At 44.9% G+C, this 26,331-nt stretch overlaps 1 protein-coding gene across 2 annotated transcripts in view; it reads right to left on the minus strand.

Annotated features, from left to right (window-relative positions):
* Positions 1-26,331, minus strand: part of GALNT9 (polypeptide N-acetylgalactosaminyltransferase 9) — a 262,959-nt gene that overhangs the window by 225,850 nt on the left and 10,778 nt on the right. Inside the window, exon 1 of one of the 2 annotated variants that reach the window (XM_014598425.3) lies at positions 1,157-1,820. The exons of the other annotated variant lie outside the window; for it this stretch is intronic. Coding sequence (XP_014453911.1) covers positions 1,157-1,397 — 241 coding nt within the window. The 5' untranslated portion in view covers positions 1,398-1,820. Of the gene's footprint in view, positions 1-1,156; positions 1,821-26,331 lie in introns of those variants that run through there. 2 annotated transcript variants of the gene reach the window in all.

The raw sequence follows: 26,331 nt of genomic DNA on the forward strand, positions 1-26,331 counted from the left end.
CTGTGCCATGTTAGTGCTCATTGGCATGGATTGACTATTACTGTCACCGAAACATTTGCATTTAAACAGTTCATTCAGAAAAAAGCAGGAGAAAATACATACTTACCCCAGTCTTTTCATTTTCCTGCATTTTGAGGCTGCAGTAGCCTCTGGTTGAATCAGTGTTATGATTAAGAAGGTTCTCATAACTGAACCAGAAGCCCACTTGGTTTAATTAAAAATATTTACTTAGGAAGTTTTATATGGTACTAAAAAAGTTAAGACATATATGCTGTATTATAGCACAACTGCAAAGTTATTCCTGCTACCTCTCCACCTCTGAAGCACACATGCATTTAATTATGTACTTAATCCCCCAGTATTTTACATTTGGCAATTCATGCATAGCTCCACATTTAAATGCACTTGTCATTGAGGCACCCATTTCTGTATGAAAGACTGGTACTCATATAATAACTTTTATAGTTTAGCATGTTCTATCCACCATGGAACGTGAACTCGTTTATACTAATGATAGCTAATGAGGTTTTTCAGGGCTGGTGAATCAGAATGGAAGGCAATAAAAAAAGTGGTGGATGCTTGGTTTCACACCTCTCCCTGATCGTAACAAATTTTAGTGCTGGGGTTATCAAAGCACCACATGGATGCTATAAACAACCAGAGCATTAAAAATATATATATATATTTAAAGACATACACATGGGAAGGCCAAGACAAAAGTGGTTTTCAAAGTAAATGCTTTACCCTAAATGTATGACTTCAGGCTGGATCATGATAAATCTGATGTGCTCTCCCTTTCTCTCTCTCACAGACACACAGCATGTTCCCATTCACCAATGTATTCCTACCAGATTCAGACAAACTTTGGGACAAACTGCTGACCCGAGACACTCAGGGGACTTCACACCACACTCTTCAGCACTCCTCAATGCTCACCCCGCACTCCTCAGCCTTTATCCCCACCCCCTTCCATTCATTTCTGTAGCCCTAGTAGCCACCTTCACCTTCCCAGGCATGCATCTGCGGCTACTCTTCAGGGCAACCCTACCACCCCCTGCCTCCACCCTGGATCCCCTTTCCCGGGGCCCAGCCTGTCCCCGCTGCCCATGAGCTCCCCTGGCAGAACTGGGGCTCAGGCCCCTGGGGCCCACCTCACCATTGAGCTGGTTGTAGACCACTTCCTCCAGGTGGTCGAGGCGCTGCAGGATGGCCTCTCTGTCCGCCAGGCTGCCTGCCTTGGCGCCCCGGCTCCTGGCGCGGCGCTCGGAGCTGCGCACGATCTGCACCAGCTCCTGCGAGCGGTCCTGGAGGCGGCAGTAGACGGAGAAGAGGATGATGCCCACGAAGACCAAGATGTTCACGGTCAACAAAGTTTTGATTTTCCTGGCCACCGCCATGAAGTCGCGCCGCTGGGAGCGTCAGGGCATGGTCGCCGCAGCCGCTGGGCAGCGATGGAAGGAGGGATGGAAGGAGGAAGGAGCTGTCCCTTCAGCACTGCCCTGGGGGGAGCTGTCCCTTCAACGCCTTTCTGGGGATGGAGGAGCTGTCCCTTCAGCACCGCTCCGGGGGAGCTGTCCCTTCAATGCCTTTCTGGGGATGGAGGAGCTGTCCCTTCAGCACCGCTTGCTCCGGGGGGACGGAGGAGCTGTCCCTTCAGTGTCTTTCCAAGGATGGAGGAGCTGTCCCTTCAGCACCGCTCCAAGGGGGCAGAGGAGTTGTCCCTTCAGCACCGCTCCAGGGGGACGGAGGAGTTGTCCCCTCAGCACCCCTCGCTCCGGGGGAGCTGTCCCTTCAGCACCCCTCGCTCCGGGAGGACGGAGGAGCTGTCCCTTCAGCACCGCGCCGCCCGCCCGGCTCGGATCCTTCGCGGGGGCATCGCGGGAGCTGCCAGCCGGAGCCAGGGAGCAGGAGGCGGGAGGGAGAGGAGCCCGCTTCAGCGGCTGCCCACGCCCCCCTGCCCCGGGCTGCCGATAGCGCCGCTCCCCGCCCCGTGCGAGCCGGCTCGGCTCGGCTCAGCCGCCCCCCGCGCACGGCGCCGGTGCGAAGTGACGTGCTCCGGGCGAACTCATCGGCATGCACACGGGCAGCCCGGCTCCGCGCCGCCTGCTCCGCCCCTGCCGCCGCCGAGCCTCCCCCGCCCCGCCTGGCTGCTGCCGGGCCCCGCAGCCGCTTGCAGCCCCGTGGTGCCGGGGGCGAGGGGCCAAGCGCCCGCCCCGCTGCCGCGCACACGCGCCCAGCCCGGCGTGCAGCGGAGGCAGCGGGAGGCTCAGGGGCGCCCCCGCGGCCCGGGAGCGCAGCACTGCCCTGCCCTCAGGCCCACGGCCCCCCCCCCGGCCTGGATGAGGCCCGGTCCCACCTCCAAGGCCCCCTCGGGAACGTGCTACATTCAAAGCACAAGGACCAGGGGAGCTGAAAGACTCGAGACGGCCCCTGGGAACCGATTCAGCCCCGGTTGAATACACCCCGGCCCAACAGAGAAGGTTTGCCCCTGCTCCTTCAGGGTTAGCTCCACGTGGAGGCGAGCTCAGGCCCGCCTGGAGAAGAAGTTTCATCTCTCCTGCTCAATGAAGCAGCTGCAACAAGATTTCACCAGGTCTCCCAGCTGCAAAGCGGAGAGGCACCTGTGGGACCGTGTTTAAGGGGCCTCCCCCCAGCGCAGCCCAGTGGCCGAGCAGTCAGTCCTGCAGTTTCTTCCTCGAAGCCATCAGGGACCTCACGGTGTTAACCTACAAAGCGAGTAGCTCAAGGAGGCCGCTGGACTGCAGCCACGCATGTGGACCCCAGATCAGAGTGGGGAAGCGGAACTGCCATGCATTCAGAAGAGCCACACGTCCTGCTGCAGCTCCCACATGCCAGCTTGACTCAAGGTGACCGCTCTTCAGCTAGTGGGGTTTAAACCTCCCCCAGCGGCTCTAAGTTACAGCAGCCTCCCCAGCCCCGCTTTGCATCCCACCATGACACAAATTCTCCATGGCACTGAGTAGTATAAGGGTGAAGTTACACCTTACACTTAGACTATAGTAGATCTGTGAGCGTGCTGTGAGCTGTGGCCTATTACAGGTTAATGCTATTTTTTGCCTGCACAGCCCTGACTTGCCACTAGAGAGCTGGCAAGCAGGGGCAGGGCTAAGACTCGGGTACCTGGGCTCCCTCCCTGCTGGGGAGGAGGCTGGGAACAGTGCACCTCTGGGCTGCAAATCGCTCATTTATCTCCATTAAACAGACTTATGTTACCCTAACACAAGCCCACACTTAACCCTCATCCAAAGTGGCATAATTTTGACACACTCAAAGCCCACTTAATGTGAGTTAATAAGCTTTCACATGGGGATAGTTGTGTGCCCTTAGTATGGTTGAAGTGTAACATGTAACTTCGCCTTTAGGCATGGCTCCACCTTGCCCAACTGCCCACATGGGCCTCATTTGCAAGAGTGCTGGGGGGGAGAAGCACTGTAGGGTCACTGTGCTGCTTCTGGCACACTGGGCAGGAAGGGGAGGGCAGCAAATGTTGGTCCTTTGCAAAACATGTATGATCCCTGCACACTGCTCTGCACATTACAGCTAGAAAGGAACCTTATGATAATCTGTTCTGACCTCCTGCATAGGAGGAGCACTTTACCTCTCACTCTCTCTATACATCAGTACAGCACTGGGTTACTTTGAATAGTACCACTGATCCTACAAATAAACAGTATGCTCTAATAATCCTAATATAGTAGTGGATTCTGGTCTCTCTGAAAGCTATAGCAAAGCTCTCCCTTATTTCACTGGGAGCAGCCCAGAGCCTATCATTTTCCAATGACCAACAGGCATTTTGATTCTTCTAGCAATGGTCTTTTTGCAAATCTGTCATGACAATTATATATTTTTGGAATATACCAGTCTGATGAATGAAAATATAGTGAACTCAAGTAATACTCAAGTGAGGTTTATTAGATGCCTTTGTAACATTTAATATATTATAGCTACACCTACTGGTCCTGATATAGTTAAGAGCCTGTTGGCATCAGTATTTCCATTATAAGCTCCAAGTTTCCCAGCTGGCTGAAAGAATTCACCTTGGATTCAGGTTTGCTAGCAGGCAATTTGTCTCAGAAGTGGGGGAAAAAAAGCTGCCCATCACCAAACAAGCTTACCAAGCTTTTCTCGATTCTTTTCCCTCCACATCATTGTAGCTGTAAACGGGTTCTTTTAAAGACCTAACTATGTGATTTAGACCATAAACAGTGTTTACTTATGTTAAGCTAAATGGTCAGATTAAAGCCATCTACTGTGTGCATGCAGTAAAACAAGAATGAGTATATGCTTATATGACTTCAATCCTTCCTCTCTAAATCACCAACAGATGCTCATATGGCTTCATGCATAGATTTCAAACTGCTTTATAAGAAGACTGGCCTCATTATTAGAATGGACTGGAGGACAACAGTGCTGCTTTCTGACAACTGCTGAGGTTTCAAAGACTGCTTTCATTTGGCATTGGAACAAAACCAAAACATCACAAATGGTTTTTGCAAAACACTATTTTATTAAAATTGATGTTTCTCTCTCAAAATGGTCAGCTCTGGATTCTGTTCTCTTGTCAGAAATACTCAGCTTGCCAAAAAAAAAAAAAAAAATGAATTTCAAACAAAATTAATATCTCTCCATGAAACATTTTAGCTTCAATGAAGCAGTGGGTTGCAATGAAAAACACATGTTGCTGGAACTGTTCCAACCAGCCTTAACATTATCCCCATTTTACAGACAGGGGAAGTCATTGCAACTTACCCACAATGATCCAACAAGCCAGTGGAATAACAAGAAATATATGTTCCATATCTTAAATCCTCACTAGACAATATTGTCCCTTGCACTCTACCTCAAGGTAGTCCTCTTCTCACTTTCTTTTTCAACATTCATAGGTATGGGAGCTACTGGAAGAAGTCACAGAACAGTATGGCTACAAATGAGAACAGTCCATAGATGACCTCTAATTCAACATCTTCTCATCCAATTCAAACTGTCATCATGCAACTATCCTAGTGTCCAGCCAGGATGAGCACCTGACTGAAGAACAGCTGGATGAATATGAAGACAGTGAGAATACCCAGAGGATGAAGATGTTAAAAATTAAAACTGATCAGTGCTGTAATACCATCTGTCCAAAGCACCTCTTCGAAAGGAGTGATGCTGTTTCAAGGCCTAGAGGCTCTACAAGACTCCTCAGTGCTATGGGATACTCAAATAGACTTAGTTACCAAGCACACATGAACCCTTTTTGTCCATGTATCCTTGGCTGTCCAAGAAGCCACATCCAGTCCATTTTGATGCTGACCTGGTGACAATCATTTGAACTTTTGTGACTCCAGCTCTGACAGCTGCAGTGTACTCTATCTTGGAATGAAAATACTGATGCTGAAAAGCTGTCATTAGTTATGCACGCAGCAGTATCTCTCACTGTAGGTTACCGACCAAATATTACCCCACAGTTCCAGTCATTTCACTGGTTCCTTATTTCTTATGCATTCAAATTTTAAATTTGGGACAGGAGACCCTCAGCTGGTACCAGTATTTAAAACACTATTCTTATCTTCAGAACCTTTAATGGGCCAAACCAGGGTTGAAGACAGTCTTTCACAAACGCCATCAATCTTTGTTCTGGAGCAATATAACTTGTGACCTCAGGAACAGTACAGAAGCCAGAGCTCCTACAGACGATGGAAACTGGGGAATTCATTCCTCCAGTGCTCAGTATGACCAGGAAAACTGTCACCTTCTGGACAGATGAAATGCTAATAGTCTATCCCCCCCATGCAGGTGAGCTGGGAGGCCAGGGAAACAACCACCCTGTGCAAACCTCTCTCTGAACACCAACTGTGCTGCAGTTCAAAGCAACTCTTCCGAACAGCATTCATGTGCGCTGAGATATACAGCACCATACGCTCTGTTGTTACATACAGAATAAGGGCAATTTTTCATCCAGAAAATCATGTTGACAACACCCACAAAGAACTGATGAAATTTGCAAGGGTAGGGGGAGAGTTCAGGGGGGAAAGGAATGAAAGGAGAAGTTCCACTATTTGGGTGACATTTTTCATACATTGAAAAATTCAGAGAAAACAGTGAATACAAGTATTGTTCCTACTGTTTTCAATGAGCTCTTTAAATAGCAATAGGACTAATCTATTGAATCTAAAGAAACATGCTCTACTGTGTTGTCAGAGTCGAGGACGTGCAGTAGAAGGGAAAGCAAATTATGGAGGTGAAAGTATTTGAAAACGACCAGTAGATTTTTTATTTAAAACAAAAGTTAAGTATTGAAATAGCCCAGCTTAGAGAGCTTTTGCAAACATGGATTCTTTATTTTTGCAAATGTGGCTTTTTTTTTTTCCAATTTAATGCTATCTACCACTATGTAATGAAATCCTAGCAGCAATTTCCTAGTGTATCAATTAAATTCTTAATATCAAATACACTACACACTTAGGTATTTAGTATTTTTTAAAGAACCTTTCAGATCTCTGTTAAATTACTAAGCCATACAGAGCTGAGGCCCTCATCTTGTTGTGAAGAGGTATTGCAGCACATATGAAATACTTTCCATCTTACATTTGTATAGAATCTTTCATCTTTGAGTATCCTGGAGTCTCTTTATACAGGGAGTTTTAATAACCACCTCTGAAGCAAAATGAAGCAACATTTGCTGTATTAGATAACGATTTGGAAGATAAATGAGATGGGATCAGCTGGGCTGTTTTATTTTTATTTACCTACTTTACACTGGAGACAGTAGGGGAGAAATGTAGACAAAAAGTGATTCTGCTAACTGGACTATGGAGTATTATAGGATCATTATAGATCAGGGACTGTTTTTTAGGGATCATTCACAAGATGACAGAAGCTAGTCAAGACATGCTAGGAACATTGTTCAGTATTGACTAAAAAGAGAAAGTGCTACCTGTGAAGCATCATGAATACCCCTTGTTGCAGTACTGCCATTTCCTGAAGGTCTTCTGCTCAAGCAAGCTACCCAGCCCCTGTCTGGTTAGCTTAAGTGGTAGCACAGTGGGATATTGCTCCCAGCAGGCTACACACTGTTACTCTATTGAGAACTCCTCATGGCTCAGTTAATTATGGACCTGATCAAATCCCTATTACTAGGAATAGTCCTTATTACTGGCTGAGAAGTCCCATTAATATCAGTGGTTCTACTTACAAGCACAAATGCTTGCTCTATCAGGCACTGGGTGCAGACTCTTTCCCTTTTCTAAATCCATTCAGATGGCTCAATATTTTTAATGGATATTTGGTAGTTAGTTCAGATATGTCATTTTAACTTGAACAAGATGTCCATCATAGATTCATAGATGTTAGGGTCGGAAGGGACCTCAATAGATAACCAAGTCCGACCCCCTGCATAAGCAGGAAAGAGTGCTGGGTCTAAATGACCCCAGCTAGATACTCGTCTAACCTCCTCTTGAAGACCGCCAGGGTAGGGGAGAGCACCACCTCCCTTGGGAGCCCGTTCCAGACCTTGGCCACTCGAACTGTGAAGAAGTTCTTCCTAATGTCCAGTCTAAATCTGCTCTCTACTAGCTTGTGGCCATTATTTCTTGTAACCCCCGGGGGCGCCTTGGTGAATAAATCCTCACCAATTCCCTTCTGTGCCCCCATGATGAACTTATAGGCAGCCACAAGGTCGCCTCTCAACCTTCTCTTGCGGGGTGAACTGGTGAACAAATTAATACTGGTGAACAAGTTAAGAGGCTGTGATGTGGATGACTGCACAGTCCGGTGGGTGGCGAATTGGCTAGAGGGTCGCACCCAAAGAGTCGTGGTAGATGGGTCGGTCTCGACCTGGAAGGGTGTGGGCAGTGGGGTCCCGCAGGGCTCGGTCCTTGGACCGATATTCTTTAATGTCTTCATCAGCGACTTGGACGTGGGAGTGAAATGTACTCTGTCCAAGTTTGCAGATGACACAAAGCTATGGGGAGAAGTGGACACGCCGGAGGGCAGGGAACAGCTGCAAGCAGACCTGGACAGGTTGGACAAGTGGGCAGAAAACAACAGGATGCAGTTCAACAAGGAGAAATGCAAAGTACTGCACCTAGGGAGGAAAAATGTCCAGCACACCTACAGCCTAGGGAATGACCTGCTGGGTGGCACAGAGGTGGAAAGGAATCTCGGAGTCCTAGTGGACTCCAAGATGAACATGAGCCGGCAGTGTGACGAAGCCATCAGAAAAGCCAATGGCACTTTATCGTGCATCAGCAGATGCATGACAAATAGGTCCAGGGAGGTGATACTTCCCCTCTATAGCGCGTTGGTCAGACCGCAGTTGGAGTACTGCGTGCAATTCTGGGCGCCACACTTCAAGAAGGATGCGGATAACCTGGAGAGGGTACAGCGAAGGGCAACTCATATGGTCAAGGGCCTGCAGACCAAGCCCTACGAGGAGAGACTAGAGAAACTGGACTTTTTCAGCCTCCGCAAGAGAAGGTTGAGAGGCGACCTTGTGGCTGCCTATAAGTTCATCACGGGGGCACAGAAGGGAATTGGTGAGGATTTATTCACCAAGGCGCCCCCGGGGGTTACAAGAAATAATGGCCACAAGCTAGCGGAGAGCAGATTTAGACTGGACATAAGGAAGAACTTCTTCACAGTTCGAGTGGCCAAGGTCTGGAACGGGCTCCCAAGGGAGGTGGTGCTCTCCCCTACCCTGGCGGTCTTCAAGAGGAGGTTAGATGAGTATCTAGCTGGGGTCATCTAGACCCAGCACTCTTACCTGCTTATGCAGGGGGTCGGACTTGATGATCTATTGAGGTCCCTTCCGACCCTAACATCTATGAATCTATGAATATATCACTGTTTTCCTCCTCTTGCTCTAATTATTAACAACACATCTGCTTCTATCATAGTTTTGGAAACAATTTCTAAAAAATCAGTACTGGGTACCTTCTAAAAAGTTTCTACAGCTCTACCATGGGATTCTTTCTTCTCGAACTGTACTGCTTTCCCACTGGTAATGTGCAGCTTCAAGACATTGGTAATAACGACATTAAATCCATCTTATCAGTCCCACCTCTCATGGCTGCAATACAGAGATGTTTCTGTAGATTTTTCATATCACACTAAGACTACAGGCTCAATCAACAGGTGGGATGTACAATCCACATTGTTACCTGCAAATCGAATGCTTCAGTGTTCGTCATAGTGCCAATGGCCACATTGCAGTACACACCACATAGATAAACCCCACCATAACCTAAATACATATTTCAAAATCAAGCTTTCCATTGCAAATGGAGTGTAAATAACTCCAAGGGCTTGGATCCTCAACTTGCATGCTTACATTTGGAGTATAGTCTCCAGTTTTGGGCCCCCCACTATAGAAAAGATGTGAACCAGTTGGAAAGAGTCCAGCAGAGAGCAATGAAAATGGTTTGGGGGCTTGGGCACATGACTTATGAGGAGAGGCTGAGGGAACTGGGTTTATTTAATCTGCAGAAGAGAAGACTGAGATAGGATTTGATAGAGCCATCAACTACCTGAAGGGTGATTACAAAGAGGATGGAGCTAAATTGTTTTCAGTGGTGACAGACAACAATGGAGCAATGATCTCAAGTTGCAGCAAGGGAAGTTTAGGTTGGATATTAGGAAAAAAAATTCTCTCACTAGAAGGGTGGTGAAGCCCTGCAGCAGGTTACCAGAGAGATTGTGGAATCTCCATCCTTGGAGGTTTTTAAGGCTCAGCTTGACAAAGCCTTGGCTGGGGTGATCTAGCTGGGGATGGTCCTGCTTTGAGCAGGGGGTAGACTAGATGACTTTCTGAAGTTTCTTCCAACACTCACTTTCTATGATTTATAGTACTTCTACACCTCTCAGTTTTTAAGATGGATGAGCTTAACTCATCTTCTTCAGGCAATTTCATATGCTCTATTAGATTTCCCTCTGTTATTGCCTTCTGCCATAGTTCTACAGTAGGTGTTAATGTACTAACATACATTGGTTACCATTAAAAGCTTTCCAGTGGTCTTTGATCAACACACCCCACTTTGTAAAATAGGGCCTACCCCTAACAAGCATCATGAAAACTTCCTCCCTCTGCCAACCAATAAAAGAAATGAAGGGTGATCGAAAGCCCCTCCCACCCACCCAGAACACTGTTATATTATGACTCTCATTTCGCAATTCCAAATCTTTGTTCTCTAACAAGATGGCCTCTGTGTCACCTACAGCAGCCATTATAGCCAAGAGACAGAGAGGTAACATTATCTAGGTATCAAAGACCAAGATGGAAAGTTTCCAAGGGCAGCTTCTGTGTTTATAAAAGGTTCCAGTAAAGGACATATATAAGAAAGGCATATACATTTCATTTTGTAGCAATCTAACACAGATACTGAGGTTACTCTGTTATCCTCCTTAAAATGAGTTTTCCCCTCAATGGCTACAGAAACCTCAACAACTGTCAGGCAGCTGGTGTGGGAAGAGCAGCGTCTATCAAGCTGACCAATATTAGCTCCGATTCCGCAGGCTTCCCTTTCTCTCTGCTTCCATCTATTGCTGTCTCTTGTTCTATACAATGATTGTAACTGGAGCAGAGACATGCTTTAGTTCAGTCATTCATACAGCCCCCACATGCACTGGAGCTCTCGCCCACTCACAAAACTATCAAACCACCACACAGATCAAGCTGTTGGCGCTATTATGCTAGTAGACACTTAAGGATGGTAAGAATGGGGATTAATGAGGTTGTAGGCTGGCTCTCTGGGTCTCAAAGCTTCCACCTGTTCTCTTTCTACTCTTTATGAAATACAACTAGAATAAATAGGGCCACCTAGCTAGGATGAGGATAAAACCATGCAATGAAATCTAAGCCAGGCATTACAGCTCCATTTTATTGCTGTTAACTGCAGATCGTGTTTTCACAGCTGGCTTGCACACTGCGGTTTTAGTACAGGTGTCTTGGTAGGCCTTCAGAAAACACCCTCCAGGTCAAATTCTATATTAATGTCATTTTCTCATGTCTGACCTTTCATTCTAATGTTTTTGTATGCTGAAGGAAGGAAAGTGGATTTTATCAAGCTTGCTTTGAACTTAGGAGCACGGTAACCAAAAGAATTGTCAACAAGCTAAAAGTGGATCCTATTTAGATATTAGGATGACAAAAAACAATTGGGAATGCTGAAGACTCTCACTCCCACCCACAAACATGCATCCTATTTAAAAGCTGTAAAGAGTAAAAATTCGCAAGAGGCTAAAAGAGTTGGCAAGGCTTAGTGCTAAAACTGGGGGCAGTTATAGATGCTATACAGAAACACATTGAACTGAAACTCTGAGTAGAAAACTATGCGGGTTTTTCTCCCTCCCAAACCTCAGAAGAGGTTGGCACTATTCTACACCTTGGGCGTTAGCCTAGCCCCATTGTAGAAAAGTCAGAAAGTACACTGTCCAAATCCTAAAATTACATCAGTGTAGTATTATTTAAGACAATGAAGTTATACACCATCTTGAGGATATGGCCAATCATTAGAAGACACTGTACCTTCCTGCCAACCTTCTGAGATACCCAAAGATTTCAGCAGCATTTCAGTTTATTAGAATGTGAATGCGTGTCGATGGTCTAGGGTCTCTCTCTTTTGATACAGGGCCTTGCACTGCCTGCATCCCGGTAGTTTTTGAGGTTAAGCATCTCCTCTGGATTCAGGGGGACTTCCTCAACTTATGCATCCAAGTAGATTTTATCCATAACGTATCATTTTATTTCTGCAATGAAATCTGTGCTATGGGATCCTTACACAAATGTGCTCTCATACATTTTTCAATAGGAATTTCCCTGTTCGAATCCATGTGCAAGCCATTTGCAGGCTCTCAGACCAGGACCTCATACAGAGCTTTACTTACCTACTTATCTAGGTGTTGATGCACATTAAGAGATGCAAAGCCCTCTAGGAAAGCCTCCACAACAAAATTAAAGAACACAGCCAGTCAGCATGTCAAAGTCATGAGAGATTAAATATTCTAAGTGCAGTAGCGCAGGGGAAAATTAGTATTGTTACCTCCCGACCCCCAGAGCTGTAGTCACTGCTGGTTTTAAACAATAAAAATAATGAGATTTTTAGATTCCATTTATTTTGAAACAACAACTGGCAGCTTGATAGAAGGTGACATGTTTCAGCAAATAGACTTGACATTGACATTTCTAGCAAAAACTAGCTCTGTGGGGCCTTGTCGCCGGGTAGGTCTCAAGAATCCCTGTTCTCAAAGGTGGATATGATGTTATTTTCAAGGGGTTAGTGCACAATTCAGAAAAAAAAAATACATTTAGTACATTCTGTGCCATGTTTTAAAGGGGCAATTTGAAACAAACTAAAACTCATTGTTTTGCGTTAACAACTTTGTGGTATTTAAAGATGGGTATATGTTGCCTAATCATGGAAACAAAGAATAACAAGTCATCCTGAAAATGGTGCCAATGAAAAGCCCTGGCACACGCCAATATAAAACCATCAATCTGAGTGCATCTACTAGAAGTGAATTCCTAAATATGGCTAATGAAAAGCAAAGATCCTCAATACTGAAGCTTTTCTTAGTGTAAATGATTTGGTAGGCAACAAAGAATTAAAAACTAAGGTAGACTAAGCACATTTTTAAAGCAGAAAGCCATCCCCATCTGTAGCCCAAACCAAATCTGTTTATTAGGCTATGAGCAGGGTTCCCAATACAAGGAATATTGCTCACACTAAGCATCTTTCTGGAACTGGAACAGTGTGTATGTAGCGCATGCAGAGGAAGGATACAATGCTGTGAAGTCCTTTAAACATTTATGGACACTTGTGTGAGATGGCATGTACAACTCACAAGTAACTTGCCCCCTCAGACTCATACTAAAGCCCACCATGCCAAGCCATTACATACAGTCTTTCTCCAATTTCAGAGCTCATGATAGTCCCAGTCTTGTGAAGAGTAGCAGATAGTCAGGTCATGAACAAGACACACTGCACCTTTAGTACAATTAACAGGGTATACAGGAAGCAACACAGTTTAGTGCTTCTGGCACAAGACAGACGTTCAGGAGATGGGGGGGGGGGGTCTAACCTTTCTGCATTTGCCACTGATATGCTCTCACACACTCTAAGTCACTTAGCTCCCACAGTCCTCAATTTGTCCATCTGCAAAATGGGGATTCATTGTATTTGGAAGTCACAGGTATGGTGGGAGGGACAGGATTTTCCCCCAAATCATTTAAGAGATATGGGAAGAAGGAGGCTGCACAGATTATGTGTACATATTTTTAAAAACATGAAAAATTAAATGCGTATACTGACACCAAAACAGATGAGAAGGTGAGCTTCATGGCAGGCACAAGCAGGCATGCAGTACACAAACATTTCAGAAACTCTTTAACTTTCATGGTTAGGCAAGCTCTCTATTATTCATTAATCCTCTGTTGAGCAGAGAGATGGAGCATCTTTCCCTCTTTAATTAATCTTCCTCTGGGCTATAAAGTTACACACACACTTATATATTTTTCAGTGAAGGCTTCAAAAACTCTCCTTAGATGGGAACTGTGTGTTCTGTGCAAGTGTGTACACCCACATAGAAAACATAATTCCCATCTAAGGTGAGTTTTTGAAGCCTTCACTGAAAAACACCCAGACAAAATCATGTCCCATTAAAATCAATGCAAATTTCCCGCTCATTTAAACGAGACATAATACTTCAGCCAAAGGAAGTAATTTTCATTCACGTATAACAACATGCATTACACCTCTAATATGTTTAAACGACTGGTGAGGAGATATAGATTATCTGGGATCAGATTTTGTTTCCGCATGCTGTTGGTTACATCAGTGCAAGGTTGGTTCAGAACTGAATGGCAGCATTTTGTACCAACCTTGCCAGATACAAATGACCCCAGGAAATGCAAGACAAAGAAGGATCTGGTCTATATTTCCACAATTTTTTAACTACCATTTTTTATGCCAAATGCATGCTTGATCATGCTCTGTCTCACAGCACTGTAACTCTATTATCTTCAGTTAAGTCACTTCCAATTTGCATGAGTCAGACATTAGCACTGAGGCCTCTCGATGTTATGCCTGACAGGCTGGTAGTGATGAGTGATGGTTTTGCTAGTGCCGGCCAGGCTATTTCATCCTTCAGAACGTCCTTTTCAAAGGACTCATATTGACAGGATCTGCTTGTGGGTGACCTATGTGGGATGAGGTGGTCACATTGATACAGAACTGTAGTCTACACCAGTATGAACAGTATCCAGAGTGACATCAAAGAGTGAATGACCACAGATCCTGAATTACCTTTTCATGCCTACACTGGTTCCCTCGCATCAGTATAGAGATACAATGGTGAGATGTACACTGGGAAACTCTGAACTGCTGCTTAGGTGAGACAGATTAGAAACATACACCTGGAGGGGACCTTCTGGGTTAGAGCCCGGTCCAAAATGTGGGTGTGAAAAAACACGCTCCAGACTAAAGAAATTTAACTCCACCCGCTTTGGTAGGCAACTTCTGACAGGCCCTACTGCAAGTGAACGCAGAATCTAGCCTCTTACCTATTTCAGGGATTAACAAATTAAGAAAACCATCAATGCAGCTCTTTTGACAAGCACTCATTTCATTTAAAATAGAGGTTTCGATTGCTTTTTAACAAACGGAGCACTATGAGAAGCAAACGTTACTGCCTGCTAGTATGCATTGTTCAAAATAATTAGTTGGGTACCCTGCCAGAATAGATGCTAACAGAAGCCCTGGGTGATAGACTGGGGTTGCTCAACTTTTGACAAAAGGTGAGGAGAATTTTGCTGAAACAGTAATTGTCTGTCACACGAAACAGTGCGACTTCTTGAGTATAAGAGGAAAACCATAATATGAATTGGAATAGGGCAGAGTAAACCTGGAGGTGAACAGCCTAATACAGAGAAATCTAATGGACTCTGCCATAGTCTGAAGTAGACTGGATATAGAGTAGACAGCAAGGATAAAAGTGAGCGAATAAAATAAGCTCAAGACAATCTCTGATTTCTCTGTAGATACATAACATCTCAAGCTGTCATCCTGTTCAGTCTCAACAAGTAAGCACTGTTTAGTCCGCTTGGTACTTGGATGGGAAAGCTCTCGGGTGCTATAAAAAGGCACACGGATGATTCAGCACATGGCACTTTTTGATGCGAGCCGAACCTGAACTAATGCCACAGAGGGGCAGGCAGAGCTCTGTGCCGTTGGCATGTCTTTCAGGCATGTCATAGGAACAAGGTTATCATCAGCCGTACCTATTAAACACTCAATGCAGCACTGCAGAAAAGTAAGGGGCTTTCACTCTTGTTCCATACACAGTCTCCAATAAGGGGAGTTAGCTTCTGCTGACCCCCGATTGCTCAGCCATTTCAGTTAATGTGATAACCCTCTCTTTACTACCAAAATCCTTGCACACAGTTGCTATGAAGTCTATTTGACACCAGAGGGAGCTACATTTTAGCAGTGGGCGAATTGATTCTTAGGTTTGGAGTGGGGTTTTGTGTTCCTCTGTCAAGCAAGTATCATTGCAAAGGCAGGATATGATATTTCTGCTTATGCAAATGGGATTTCCAGGGGAGAGGGAAAATGTGCTTCCGGCACAAAACTGGAGATTCAGTTAGATAGTCAGACCCTGAGCCAAGGTCTGCATCTCTTCAGTAAAAGAGCTTCATTTTCAGGAAGTATCCTTCACACCATACACAATATGGGCAAGCTCTTCTGCAGACCCACATCTATTGAATTTGGTGGAGTGAGGCCCCTACACTGGAAGGACAAAAAGGTTTAGCCAGCACTGAGTTAGAGTCTATTGCACAGGGCAGGAGTAAAATACATCCCAGTCTCACCGCAAATAAGGCAACATTTCAAAACGTTCGACAAAGATTTCTCCTGTTCCTGGAGAAATATATCTAGTTCATCTACTTGTTTGCTCCCTTGTGCACCTGATCCCCTACGGATCAAGTTCAGAGAAGCAGAAAGATTTGAAGTGGCTGCTAATTTTAATAATTTTTTTCCAAGGTTGTCACCCTCAAATCTACGTATGTACCAATCTACACGTGCAGGCATGTGATGGCCCTCATATTTACAGACAGGAGCAACTGAACCAGGTGCCCACTGAGCTAAAAGCACAAATCTTCACAGCTGGAGCTTTTAAAGCGCACATCTGCTCAGACAGGGGCCCTAATAGATCTATGGGCTCTGATAACTGAGCCCAGAAGGGGGCATGTTCAAGCCCAGGTGTGCCCTGCATACATGATACTGCCATCTTGGCCAACGCACTGGGTCATTTCCAGAGCTAAATGCATTTGTCTCTATGGTTTGAATTCAAAAGCCAGTCTCTGCAGCTGAAGGATGTAACAGATTTACCTCCTCTCCTGGGGTAGCACTGTGTGGGATGCACAGCTAACAATAACCAACGGATGATGCGTGTGAAAGCACATGCTGCATTGTCCAGGGATTTCAGTTCACTACTTTGGGAAGCTCAGGCGGGGGGAGTCCTCAGCTCAGCTTTAAAAACATTTCCTTTTTGTTGTTGTCGTTGCCTGTGACTTATACCATGAGGGCCCAGCTTACTTGCCCAACATCAGGAGTGAGTAATTGAGTTGGGGGACAGGGAGACAACCATGGTTGATTCAAACATACATAACAAGGGAAAAATCATTACAAGCAAAGTAGTTAAGAGCCTTAGCTACTATTACGAGTCCCCAGTGTTTTGCAGTTTCTGGAATATCACCCTCAGGTCAGTAAGAAAAGCATGATGTTGCGGATATGCCACCTGCTGCTACCAGTATATCCCAAGTCAATGGAGGGCCGCATATCATATGAACAATGCTTGGGGAACAATAGGATGAAGCCCCAAGTCTGAGAGGTCCTATGAAGCTGCTGAGCACCACAAAAAGCCCAGAGAAACTCCCCTACTGGAAAAAAAAATCTGTTAAAGGCCACAAACTTAGGGATCGCAAGAACTTGCAGCAAGTCACCACTGTTAGCAAGAAGCCCAGTCCTTCCGCAGATATCTGAACCTCCTGGTAGCAATGCTGGGAATGGTTCAGGTTATGAGAAGTGACTGAAGGCCATGGGCTGGCTGCTAACAGTGGACAGACATACCCAGAGCGCTGGAGCGGGGCGGGACCACTACCTGTCCTCTTGAGAACACAGTACACAGGCCTTTTGAGAGAGAAATGGCACGGGCCAATTATAAAGCAGTGTTGGGGTTTGGCTTTTTTTCCTTATATTTCAAAACAAATATAGAAAACCCTTGAAAATGCCACCAACATTTTTTTTTTTTTTTCCACACCAGGAGATCAATCTGGTCACCACTGCTGTAAATGGAGTTATAACATTTTCAAACAGGTGAAGATAATTGCCTGGAAGAAGGATCAAGCCTTGCGGAAAGCGAGCTTTGCAAATCTTTCTACCAATGCAGGGTCACACAATGAAGCATCCATTAGATATATAGAAAAAAAGAAAAAGTAGTAATTGATTGGGTTACTAGCAACTAAGGGCGGGGGCTGTCCTTTTGCTCTGGGTTTGGCTAGCTCAGTCTGTGGGTAGGGTTACTGCATTGCAAATAAAACTAGTAAAACAACTATTTTGAAATCTATGATGGATTATCACAACACATTCAGACCACAGAAGACAATATTAAGCGAGGGTAGAGAAAGGACACTGAAAAGATAAAAGAAATAGATTGAAATGTCCACAGGATACTGCATTCAGATCATACCACAAACACATTGATCTTGAACCCTCCAAATTTGGGGGTTACTCTCATTTTGCCAAACAAAACAAAAACAGCAACAGGCGCCGGCTGTTACAGTTCTACGAACAGATGTCTTCTGCCTTTTTTTTCAGTATTAGAAACGAGGAAGCTTTCAACACAGCACAGAACTAAAGAGAACAAAGAAATATAGTAAGTTATTTACTAGTTTCCTTTAACAAGTATGAACAATTTCCAGACAAAAAGCCCGCGGCATTCCATTATTCTTGCTTTCAAGAAGCAACTCGCATCATTAGAAGAGGAACAAAACTTTCCATACCTGGCCGCAAGGGAAGACTACAACAAGACAGACAGACAGACCCAAACAAACACAAAAAAGCAGTCCCCATGATAGCACTATACACCTGAAAATCAATCCCCTTGGGTCTACACCTTAGTAGAAGTGACTATGGTACATGCATTTATGACACCTAAACAGTTCCAGGACCAGCAGTTTATCTTATTGATAAAATCTAGAGACAGGACAGGATAGTTTAACATATATGACTGTTCAAATAATGTTTTTGTGTTCATTTTCCACTCAAACATAGTCTCTTCCAGCTAACATAGCTGGCCTGACTGAATCTCTTTACAAAATGTCTCTCAAAATGTTAGAAACCCCCTGAAAATACCCAGGGCCTGGTAAATATATTGACTGAAAAGTATTTGAATTTTAGATTGCAGAATACTTCCATTTTTCAAGTGCCTCTTGCTTGATGTTCAAGGTCAGGAAAGTCAATTGAAACTTAATTCTTTTCTTCTTTGATTTATGGGAGCTCTGGATTAAATACCTGATTCAGGATGGATTCAATTGTTTCCCACTGAAAACAAATGGAGAGGTTTTTTTCCTCAGGTTTTTGCCTTGAATAATAGCCGTGTGTGTGTTTTATCATAGTACTCCACTAAATTTTAATAGAAAGTATTAGTCAATCTTATTTCCTGGAAGTTAACTACTGACACATTCATATGTTACAGAAACATGCCACTGGCTCAACAGCACTTCAAGCTTCAGAAAGAGCAGCAAGGGGGCTACTTGGAAAAACATAGGCTTGGATCAACTGAAAACCTGGGAGTTTGTGCTGCACACAGTGAATAGCTCGGGCCGTCAAACACTGAAAGAAACTATGAATAATTGAATGCTTTTATGCTTCTAAATGACATATCAAGATTGGGTTTTACCTAATTCTAGAGTAGTCAAAAATATCTGAGAATGAAATGGATTGCTGCATTCAATACCAAACATTACATTATTCTGCTTTTTTATTTAGAAAACTCAATATTTTCATTATGGAGCAAACCTAAACGCATTCTCCACCCCTTTTTCAGTTTATTCAGTGAACCAGAAAAAAAATGTTTAGCCCTCACACCAAAGCTTTTCCTTTGTAGGTTGTCTTGTGGTCTCAGCAAGAGTCGATATACTCCAATATAAGCCACTCGGCTGTCCTACTCATTTAAAAGGACAGATCCTGAGCGAGTCAGTGTAATTCCATTGAAGGTTTATATTCATTTCTCAACCCCTGAAGATCTGGCCTACTTTTGACTGTCTCTTGTTAATGTGATAACTATTCCTTTGGCTTGCCACGCAGCATGCTTTAGCATTCCAAAAATAGCTAGAAGTAAAAAAAATATATATATGGAGATATATAATTAGAGAATTAATTTACCACTTCTCCAAGAAAAGTGCATTGGAATCGGAGGAAAAAAGGGACATCCGTGCCATATAAAAATAGGAACCCTTGACAAAAGGAGAATGCTTTGAAGAAATAAAGGAAAGAACAATATATTCCATCTTGATGGACCTTCATCTAGTATTCTCCTGCAGTCTCAAGTCAAAGCCTACTTTTGTCTGCAGCCTAACAAAGGATATCAGTGTTATGAAATGTACAGCAGTTCCTTCTTTATATTCCCTGATAACTTGTCACTTCTAATCATCTCGAAATGCAAATTCAGAATAGTTTCTTCCTTACCTTACTCCCTTCCAGAACAGGTCTCAAATAGCCAAAGACCTGGTACCTTGTTTCTCCAATATTTAAAAAGTCCTTTGTTCTCTGAGTAGCTGTCTAAATGCATTGCAGATAATGGGCTGAGTGGAAAGTTGGGTAAGAAATAAGTAATCCACCATACAGGGAACTAATGCTGTAGGAAAATCTGCCTTGAAGCTGCATTATCCATTAATGTAGGGCTCAAAATATAAATACAGAGCTAAAAACTCACCTGGTATAAATCAGCCTCTCCCTGCTGAAGTCAGAGAAGCTAAGTAGATTTATATCAGATAAGGATATGGCCTTTTCCCTCCTTTCTCTCCAGTTTTCCCATCATTCATCTGCAGTTACAGCAGGGTCACTCAATGATGTACCATATGCATGGCTAAAATACCATAGTATCATGGTATTTAGGGTCAGAAGGGACCTAAACAGATCATCAGGTCTGACCCCCAACCCCAGGCAGGAACGGGTGCAGGGATCATATCACCCCCACCAAATAGCTGCCTCCTCTTGAAGACCCCCAAGGTAGGAGAGAGCACCACCTCACTTGGGAGCCCATTCCAGAGTATGGCAGCCCTAACTGTAAAGTAAAAATACCTGAGATTAAAAATGTGCATTGCACAAATATGTTGCACCGGAAAGTTTCTTCCTTTTGAATGTACTCCTCCATTTAAGTGCCCCACAAGAAAGCTAAGCCAATTACTCATGGACACACTGCAAGTCAGTGGCCCACTGGAAATATAATCCAAAGAGTTTCATTCTTAGTTCTCTGCTTTAGCCACTTAGTGCTGCAATGCAAATGGCCTCTCCAAAACCAGGGTCTTCACTTCTTGGAGATCAACCCAAGACAATCTGGATCTGATTTTCCAAAGTGATGGGGCATCCACATCTCCAGCTGAATTCATTGTAGAGATTCAGGGCCACTGAAAGTCAAGCCTATGTGCGGGCCAGGTCAGACCCCGGGCCCTTTTCATTGCTCTGCACGCGGGCTGTGGCCGGCAGCCCGGGCAGGCCGGATCGGAGAGGGCGGGCGCCGAGCTAGAATTAGGCACAGACACGTAACGGTTGATTTTAAGATTGTTTACTTACACCGAGATGGTCGTGGTGTAGGCTGAGAATTTGCTTGAGTTGCGGTTACAACAGAAAACACGAACACACGTGGAGGTTGCAAGGCTCCACGCAGACAAACTCCAGATGTCCAGGACAAGCGCGCATAAAACTCATCGTTACGTCTTATAGTAGGCTCCGTTCGAAGACGGGAAGAGGTGGGCGGTGGATCAGGCTGCCAAACTCCTCTGAGCAACACACAGGGTTTCTATTACCCTGCCGCACACACCCAGAGTCCCCACGAGATGGATGCGGAGTCCTTTTCGGCTTGGGCGGAAACTGCTCAAGCCTCTTATACGGCTAGCAGGCCAATCGCTAGCTGCCACATGTGAATAATTTAGCACTAGCCAATTGCGGGGCACAAATTTGCATACGACGAGCGGGAACTCTTTGCACCATGCATTTCTGTGTTGCAAAGGGAAATGCACCCTGCAAAGATAGCTGCAAAGTGGCGGGAACACTTCCCTGCACGCGGGTTCTCTGCGCAGCAGAACTCCTCCGTGCAATGAAGCTGTAAATCCACGGGGATAATTCTTAGTGCCGAAGCGCACACAAAAAATCAGACCTTTGGGTCATGACAGCCTACTGTGTCTTGAAATGGGCAATGGACAGTTTAGTCATTCAAATGTTAGAGTCACCCCCTTGAAGATGAATCCCTGCAACCCAACTGGCATGGTCACTGAAATGAGTGCAAAGTCAGTTGCTGGTAAACATCCCCTGAATCAACACAGGCAAAAACGAGTGCAGAAATTGCAAAGCCAATCCCTATCTATCAGGCTCCCCGCCCCTCCTGGAAGTGCCTGGGCATTCTAACATTTCTCTCTTCAAGCTGGCATCTATTTTCTCCAGTGGTCTGTGTTTTACATGTGCATGTTTGCAAATAAGAAGTGGGGAAAGGAAAAGAGACAGATCATATGCCCTTCTTCTAGGAGGAATTTTAGACAAGACAGACACTCAACATATTTTACTTGCCAAGAGCAGTCACAAAGGGAGGCAATATGTTTCTACTGTGCTCCAATGGACTCAGTCAGTCACACATTTAATTTAGATGCTGATCTCTTAAAATCTTTCTGTGATGAGTAATATACTACTGCTAGCCATAGCCCCACTCAGGAGCAGTTCTGTGCACCCTGCGCATTAAATCGGTTATTAATAACCTTGAAAATGCAATGAGTTCGCTGTCACATTCCTTGGTCCTCTCAACAGAGAAAGGCTTGGGGAATCCTTCCTTAAGATGCTTTAACCATACTATTAAGCAACTGAGAAAAATAGCATTGGTTGTTTTACCCGTATTCATAACTAGGACTTCCTTTTCCGACTGAGCGGTTAAAATGTATCAAGTTGTCAGTATACATGTGCCTGAAGAACCAGAGATGTTCATGACAGAAGTTTATGCTGTTCATCTGATCCTGCAAGGTTCCTCCTACTGAGGACAGCAAATCTGTTAACTGGGGGGAAAGGGGGGCTTCATGCCTATTCCCATCAGTGGTACCACAGTAGAGTCAAGATTTAGATACAAGAACATGGACTTCTCCCCTGGGCCGGCCCTTCTATGTGGCTAGCCCTTCTATGTCACATCATCACATGCAATAACAACTCTGCGATTTAGCTTACAATTCCACCGATGCTAGACAATAGGTGAGAATTCAAGTGCCTTTATTTTTCTTTTCCCTGGTATTTCTAGACTGATGATAAAACTCTATCCCCTAAGAAAACATTACCACCGATAACAGAGAAAACTACTCTCTCTCCTCGGGTACTGCAGTTCAGACATTTTTCATCGGAAAGGCTGGAATGGAAACGACCATCATTGTCTAAATTGAAACGTTTCAAAAACATTCGTTTAGATAAAAATCTCATTTTGAAAAACACTGACCTGACATTTACTAAGTGGGACATGTCTGTTTATTCATTTTAGGGTTACTTTTTAAAAATAAATTATGTTTTCCTATTAAAATATTTTAAAAAGGGAAAAAAAAAAATGGGATTTCTGTTCAAAACGGGGAATATATCACAACAAAGTATTCCCTTAGAATGTATTTCAGGGCAGGGAGATTTCAAATTTGTTTTCTTTTATTCTGGTTTTATTTTTATTTTTTTTAAACAGAAAAAAAGAATACTTCAAGAGTGGAATTTCCTGCGAAATGGGAAATCCAGTTCCCTCCCAGGTCTAACTGCAAGATGCCCTCACTTTGCATAGAAGTCAATGGGAATGCAGAACTGGGCCCTTCTGAGCTGAGAAACAAGCAAGGGAGTCTAGTCTCTCTCTGAGCCTTGTAGGTCTCATTGCTATGGAGAGCAGCATGCATGCCTCATCTCTCCAGGGGAGGGCAGAGGGACATGATGGGGCAGCACAGAAGAACTGGCACATCTGTTAACACAGCTGTACCTGTGCGATGGATCAGTATTCCAGGGCTAGTTTGTCAATCTGGCACTTGGCACATGCACTGAATTCACTTACATGGATGCACTGTGCCCAAGCAGAAAGTTGCCAATAGGAATCGATACAAGTTGAATGGAAGACCTGGTATCACTAAACATACAAACCCTCAGGGCACTTGCAAATGTGCTACATTGAACCCTCCAGCCTTTCATAAGCAGGCAGATGAATACTTTGAAAAAAAGGAAATATCTTCACTGTAGACAATGAACTGCTATGCAGACTGAAGCCCATATTTCTTATCTCCCAGTCAGTTTCTGTCTGGGTGCCATTAGTACTGAATTCCCCTGATCATTTATAAACGTCCTTTGTAAATCCTAGTGCCATTGTTCTCTGCAGAGTAGATTGCAGGGTCTGCTTTCTTTTTCCTTTAGATTACAGAACATGCCTTGGGTTTAATAAGGATCGTAGCATATTTTGTTTTCCTGGTGGTGGTCACCGACTGCAGCCCTTGCTGTACTAGAATGAACCGGCATCTCAGGTAATTCCGGAAATACTGCAGTCTCCATGATTTCCTCTCCACATTCAATACTCTTACACCAGGGACTTTCAACCTTTTTTAACAAATGTACCCCTTCTGTCTCAAAGTTTCAGCTCAGGTAGCCCTTTATATTTTTTCTTGTTTTTAATGTTACCGTTAACAGGAAGGAGAAAGGGGTGGAGCGGGTGGGGGGCAGATTGAGGCAGTGAGGCTGGGGCAGGATGTGGGATGGAGCAATAGCTCATCCAGGGAGTGGGGGGGATGGGCTCCCACCACTGCAAGCACCCTAGGAGGCAATGGGGGATATGTGTCCCCTGGATCTGCACACAGGGCCAGGGCAGGCTGCTGCTGAGGGCTGGGGCAGTGCCAGGCTCTTCTCAGTGAGGGGCTGGGCTGGGCTGCACTCGAGGCAGGTGGCAGCAGCACTGGGAGGAGGCTGTGAGGGGGTACAGCCACCCCAAAATTCACTGTAGTACCCCCCTTAGCCTCCCCTCCCAGCACCACTGCCATCTGCCCCAAGTGCAGCCTGGCCCAAAGCCCCCACACCCTCTGCCAGGAAGAGCCTGACACTGCCCTGGTCCCAGCCCACCCTCGCCCCATGTGCAGATCCAGGGGCACATGCCCCCCATCTCTTCCTGGGATACATGCAGTGGCAGGAGCCACGCCCCACCCTACACCCCCTGGACAAGCCGTGGCTCAATCCTGCACCCCACCCCGACTGTGCAGCACCTACTCCTGCCCCTGTCCCTCCTTCTCCTTCACTGCTGGGGCCTCAATCTGGCCCCCCTCCCCTTCCCCCGCAACAGACTTACCAGCTGGACCTGGCTGCTCTCCATGCTGCCGGGCAGCGCTCCTGGCCACCTGCATACTGCACTGTACCTGCGTGCATGTGCAGGGCATTTATCAGCCACAACAGCCAAAAAAAGCTGATTACCAATATAGTCAATTGTCCTCATGTCAGTGCTGATCCAATATGGGACCGTCATATCAGTGCACCTCTATAAAACAATAATTTTTTCTCATTTGTTCTGCATATCCCCTACAACCCTTAAGTAACCCTAGGGGTATGCATACCCCTGGTTGACAACCACTGCCTTATACTACAGTATGTCCTGGTTTGCTTAAATGGGAAAAAAAATTCCTGTTGACTTCAGTGGACACAGGAGAGGGTCCAATCCTGCAGGAGAGGTCTGCCCAATCTTTAAGTAGCATCTTTCCTGTTTCCTTGTCCCCTGGGATTGCAGATGAATAATGCCCAGATCCTTAGCCGTTGCTGTAGCTACACCAAGGAGAAGGCAGGGTATATTTGCATCTTGTAGCTACACCAGCATAGCTGCCCTGCTACAGATACTTTGTGGACTTACACTACACCAGTTAGGTGCATTAGCAGAAGATTTTTGCTTTCTGTCTTCGGTTGACAGAGTACACAAAAATGACAACAACCACTTTTAGGGGTCCAGATTCTCAGCTGTGCCCAAGCTCTGCTTAGATGTAGCCATGATAAATTTGGGGCTATAAGGGCATCAGACATAGCTTGCAGGCCACAAGCCATCCAGCCTTGATAGACCACAAGCTGCAAAGGAGGTGCTATAGCCTGTGTCACTGCCATAGCTCATTGACATTATACCAATGGAGGCTTCACTCCATAGCACCATGTTTCTCCTGAAAATGGACAACTGGCACAGATGGCAGTTATACCACCATAGCCAGCTTTACACCTGGAAAAAGTCCCTCTACATAGGGAAATTCTCTTCTGACAGCTTCCAGTCTCTTTAAAGCCAGCTGCCTTTCTGGTTGCCAGACACTCCTCTAACTTCTCAAACAGTGGAGCTATCTTTTCATGTGGCATAGATCATGGCTTTTTTATTATCATTATTCCTAGTACTGTGATGTTAAAAGCCTCGGACATCCAAGAATTTTGCTATAACACCGCAAAATTTACCTCAACCATTTATGTATGGCTCCAGACCCCCTACCCTGCTCTTTTGAATACAAAAGTCAACTATTTGGTAACCATGTTCCAGATTTATTTTAACACTTCAGAACTTATCACATAGGCAGTGCAAGCAGTCACTTGGTTTTTCATATGAGCTCTGATCAAAGAGAACACATGTTCCAGGTTTGCTTCCCTGTATTTGTTTCTGGGATTCATTGCTCCCAAATGTTGGCATGGGTGTAGTCAGCATTTGTTGAAAACCTCCCATCTTATTCTGGCTATCGCATCTTTTACCGGACAAGCCAGTGGTTCATTTGTAATGGGACACACTCTCACATGCATCTTGCAAATTGAAATTCTGGTGGTCTCTCAACACATGCATCGCGTAATTCTTTCTTCTGGGCTTATGATCAGAGAGAAAACATCTTTGAATAAAGGTAAGGAGATGTCACAACATTTGGACTTCATGATATTTTATGCCATCTATTGGGGTTCTCCCCACCCCATTCTCTAAAGAATATCATGTTTTAAAAATTTCAGGCCAGAACTGTGATTAGCGCATTTTACTGCAGCGAGTAGCACTTACCCCAGTGAAATCAATGGT

Source organism: Alligator mississippiensis, chromosome 10 (assembly GCF_030867095.1).
Source record: "Alligator mississippiensis isolate rAllMis1 chromosome 10, rAllMis1, whole genome shotgun sequence".
NCBI lineage: Eukaryota > Metazoa > Chordata > Crocodylia > Alligatoridae > Alligator > Alligator mississippiensis.